General features: G+C 37.7%; 1 protein-coding gene across 1 annotated transcript in view; it reads left to right on the forward strand.

Moving 5' to 3' along the window:
* Window positions 1-3,097: 3,097 nt before the first annotated feature.
* HOXD8 (homeobox D8) overlaps window positions 3,098-4,745 on the forward strand; it is a 4,630-nt gene continuing 2,982 nt past the window's right edge. Inside the window, exon 1 of the mRNA XM_069733190.1 lies at window positions 3,098-3,790. Within this exon, the coding sequence (XP_069589291.1) occupies window positions 3,163-3,790 (628 nt within the window). The 5' untranslated portion in view covers window positions 3,098-3,162. The remainder of the gene's footprint in view (window positions 3,791-4,745) is intronic.

Here is a 4,745-nt window from a genome sequence, read left to right on the forward strand (position 1 = left end):
AGCTACATGATGTACCTGGCATAATTTATATTAGAGCCATATAGCATAACTAGTGCATTATAGCTACATATACCTGGCATAATCTATATTATAACCATATAGCATAACTAGTGCATTATAGCTACATATATCTGGCATAATCTACATTATAACCATATAGGATAACTAGTGCATTATAGCTACATATATCTGGCATAATCTACATTATAGCCATATAGCATAACTAGTGCATTATAGCTACATTATATACCTGGCATTATCTACATTATAGCCATATAGCATAACTAGTGCATTATAGCTTCATATACCTGGCATTATCTACATTATAGCCATATAGCATAACTAGTGCATTATAGCTACATGATGTACCTGTCATAATCTACTGTACATTATAGCCATATAGCATAACTAGTGCATTATAGCTACATTATCTACCTGGCATTATCTACATTATAGCCAAATAGCATAACTAGTGCATTATAGCTTCATATACCTGGCATAATCTATATTATAGCCATATGGTATAACTAGTGTATTATAGCTACATGATATACCTGGCATAATCTACATTATAGCCATATGGCATAACTAGTGCATTATAGCTACATATATCTGGCATAATCTACATTATAGCTATATGGCATAACTAGTGCATTATAGCTACATTATATACCTGGCATTATCTACATTATAGCCATATAGCATAACTAGTGCATTATAGCTACATCATGTACCTGGCATTATCTACAATATAACCATATAGGATAACTAGTGCATTATAGCTACATGATGTACCTGGCATAATCTACATTATAGCCATATAGCATAACTAGTGCATTATAGCTACATGATGTACCTGGCATAATCTACATTATAACTATATAGCATAATTAGTGCATTATAGCTACATATACCAGGCATAATCTACATTATAACCATATAGTATAACTAGTACATTATAGCTACATATACCTGGCATAATCTACATTATAACCATATAGCATAACTAGTGCATTATAGCTACATGATGTACCTGGCATTATCTACATTATAACCATATAGGATAACTAGTGCATTATAGCTACATGATGTACCTGGCATAATCTACATTATAGCCATATAGCATAACTAGTGCATTATAGCTACATGATGTACCTGGCATAATCTATATTGAAGCCATATAGCATAACTAGTGCATTATAACTTCATATACCTGGCATTATCTACATTATAGCCATATATCATAACTAGTGCATTATAGCTAGATATACCAGGCATAATCTACATTATAACCATATAGTATAACTAGTGCATTATAGCTACATGATGTACCTGGCATATTCTACATTATAACCATATAGCATAACTAGTGCATTATAGCTACATATATCTGGCATAATCTATATTATAGCCATATACTGTAGCATAACTAGTGCATTATAGCTACATCATGTACCTGGCATTATCTACATTATAACCATATAGGATAACTAGTGCATTATAGCTTCATGATATACCTGACATAATCTATATTATAACTATATAGCATAACTAGTGCATTATAGCTACATATACCTGGCATAATCTACATTATAACCATATAGTATAACTAGTACATTATGGCTACATATACCTGGCATAATCTATATTATAGCCATATAGCATAACTAGTGTATTATAGCTACATATACCTGGCATAATCTATATTAGAGCCATATAGCATAACTAGTACATAATAACTTCATATACCTGGCATTATCTACATTATAGCCATATATCATAACTAGTGCATTATAGCTACATATACCAGGCATAATCTATATTATAACCATATAGTATAACTAGTGCATTATAGCTACATATAACTGGCATAATCTGCATTATGACCATATAGCATAACTAGTGCATTATAGCTACATATACCTGGCATAATCTATATTATAACCATATAGCATAACTAGTGCATTATAGCTACATATACCAGGCATAATCTATATTATAACCATATAACTAGTGTAATCTGCAATATAACCTCATGGTGCACCCAGCATTGCCTGCATTATAACTATATGGGGCAGCTAGTATTACCCATATTCAGGCTCAGACTGGCCCATAGGGGAACAGGGGAATCCCCCGGTGGGCCTTTGTGCAGATCTGGGCCCCCAACCCCACTGTTTGGGCAGTACTGGGTAAAATTCACTTGATTAATTCTTTACGGGAAAAAGCAGCATCTCATCATTCATTAACCAAACTACCCAGTTTATTTTATTTTTTTTAGAAATATATGTCAATTTGTGAACGAGGGTAGAGTAATATTTGTATGCAGGTGAAAAGTGGACCCCCAAAGTCCATATTACTGGTGGGCCCTTGTCACCCCAGTCCGATACAGCCAATATTATATGTATAAGATATAACCAGAAATATCTGCATCATAATATAGCAGATAATCTAATAGGAGTCATACAGACATACTTTTGTTTGCATTTCTCATCCTAGAAATCATTGCAGACTGGACCTTTATCCAGTGAGCCTCGTAGTATAATCCCCACATAATCACATCTCATGTGTGTCTGTGCCTTTATTTGCACTGATAAATAATAAATACCAGACTGTAAATCATTCCCCAGGTTGATTCTCATGCATAATTCACTATTTCAGGCTCTCCTAGGTTTTTTTTTTTGTGAAGGGCTAATGATGGGAAATATATTCAGGAGCATGAATTTCATTTAGTATCAATTAACCTGCAGATTCCAGTCAAGCGTTCCACAAGTCAAGGGTAAATTGCTCATTGGGTTTGCAAATGTGGAGATGTGTTTTCTTCCTTTTCAGGTTTGAATGAGCTACAAAATTGCACAAACATAAAATTAATGTAATGGACTTCTAGATGTGAGTGCACGAGGCTCAGAGTGTGGAGAATGGAGGCAGAAGGGACTTTATTACAATAAATGAGGAAAGTGCCCTGCAGTCCTGGGCTCAGCGCGCATGAATCTGTGGCAGTATCCCTCCGCCGACTATCTTGCTCAATCACTCAGCCCACTGGTTTGTGGACTGGATCTACGTCCTGGTGGGGGGGGGGGGGGGGGGGGGGGGTGTTGGTGCCTCAGGAGGGGTAAATGCAAACTACAGCCAAACATCTAAACTAGGTGAAGTTTTTTGTTTGCTATGTGCCTAGTAGGAAATGGCAAAGGCAGTGAGGCAAGACCTGAGTGTGGCTCCACATCCCCCAGTAACCAGCAGAGTACAGTGGGATCGCTGCTATGGTTAGTGGGACTGCAGGGCTCTAGAAAAAGGGCAGTCACTTCTGCTCTCAGCTTTTTTTCCCCTTCCTTCTCCTTACTGTCTCCTGATCTAACCCAGATGAGTTCCTACTTTGTAAATCCGCTGTACTCCAAATACAAAGCAGGAGACGCCATAAATCCGGCTTACTACGACTGTCACTTCAGCCAAGATGTCAGCAGCAGGCACTCCCTGGTGTTCAGTGCCAGCCCGAGCCTCCAGCACCCACCCCAGGACTTCTACCACCACCACCATGGCACCCCAGCAGCAGCAGGCATCCCGAACCCTGCAGCCTACCAGCAGGCTCCGTGTGGGATTACTTGTCATGGTGACCCCACGAAATGCTACGGATACGATAACTTACAGAGACAGCAGATTTTTACGACCCATCAAGAGGCCGAGCTGGTCCAATATCCTGACTGTAAATCGTCCAGTGGTAATATTGGAGGAGATCCAGAGCACTTAAATCAGAACTCTCCTGCTTCTCACATGTTCCCCTGGATGAGACCACAAGGTTGGATGCAGCTTACCATGTAACTAGAATAAAAGGCTCTGAGGTCACCCAAATTCTAGCTTACATTCTGCAAACATGGAGTGTAGCTAGATATGAGATGGATGGATGGATGGATGGATGGATGGATGGATGGATGGATGGATGGATCGATGGATGGGTAGATAGATGGATAGATAGATAGATAGATAGATAGATAGATAGATGGATGGATGGATGGATGGATGGATGGATGGATGGATGGATGGATGGATGGATGGATGGATGGATGGATGGATGGATGGATAGATAGATAGATAGATAGATAGATAGATAGATAGATAGATAGATAGAAGGATGGATGGATAGATAGATAGATAGATAGATAGATAGATAGATAGATAGATAGATAGATAGATAGATAGATAGATAGATAGTCCTTTATTCCAACTCTGTGTGTAATGTTTTATTTTTAAAAACTAAACATATTTACAAATATAGAGATAACCTTATGTTTAAGTTCTATCCATATAGTTATATAGTATTAAGACTTATCATTATTTTTCCCCCCCCCCCACATAGTCTGTCCATATAGTTATATAGTATTATCCCCCCCCCTCCACATAGTCTGTCCATATAGTTATATAGTATTAAGGCTTATCATTATTCCCCCCCCCCCACATAGTCTGTCCATATAGTTATATAGTATTGTCCCCCCCCCCCACATAGTCTGTCCATATAGTTATATAGTATTAAGGCTTATCATTATTTCCCCCACATAGTCTATCCATATAGTTATATAGTATTAAGACTTATCATTATTCCTCCTCCCCCCACATAGTCTGTCCATATAGTTACATAGTATTAAGGCTTATCATTATTCCCCCCCCCCATAGTCTGTCCATATAGTTACATAGTATTAAGGCTTATCATTATTTTACCCCCACATAGTCTGTCCATATAGTTATATAGTATTAAG

The sequence above is a fragment of the Ranitomeya imitator genome, chromosome 7 (assembly GCF_032444005.1).
Source record: "Ranitomeya imitator isolate aRanImi1 chromosome 7, aRanImi1.pri, whole genome shotgun sequence".
NCBI classification, from domain to species: domain Eukaryota; kingdom Metazoa; phylum Chordata; class Amphibia; order Anura; family Dendrobatidae; genus Ranitomeya; species Ranitomeya imitator.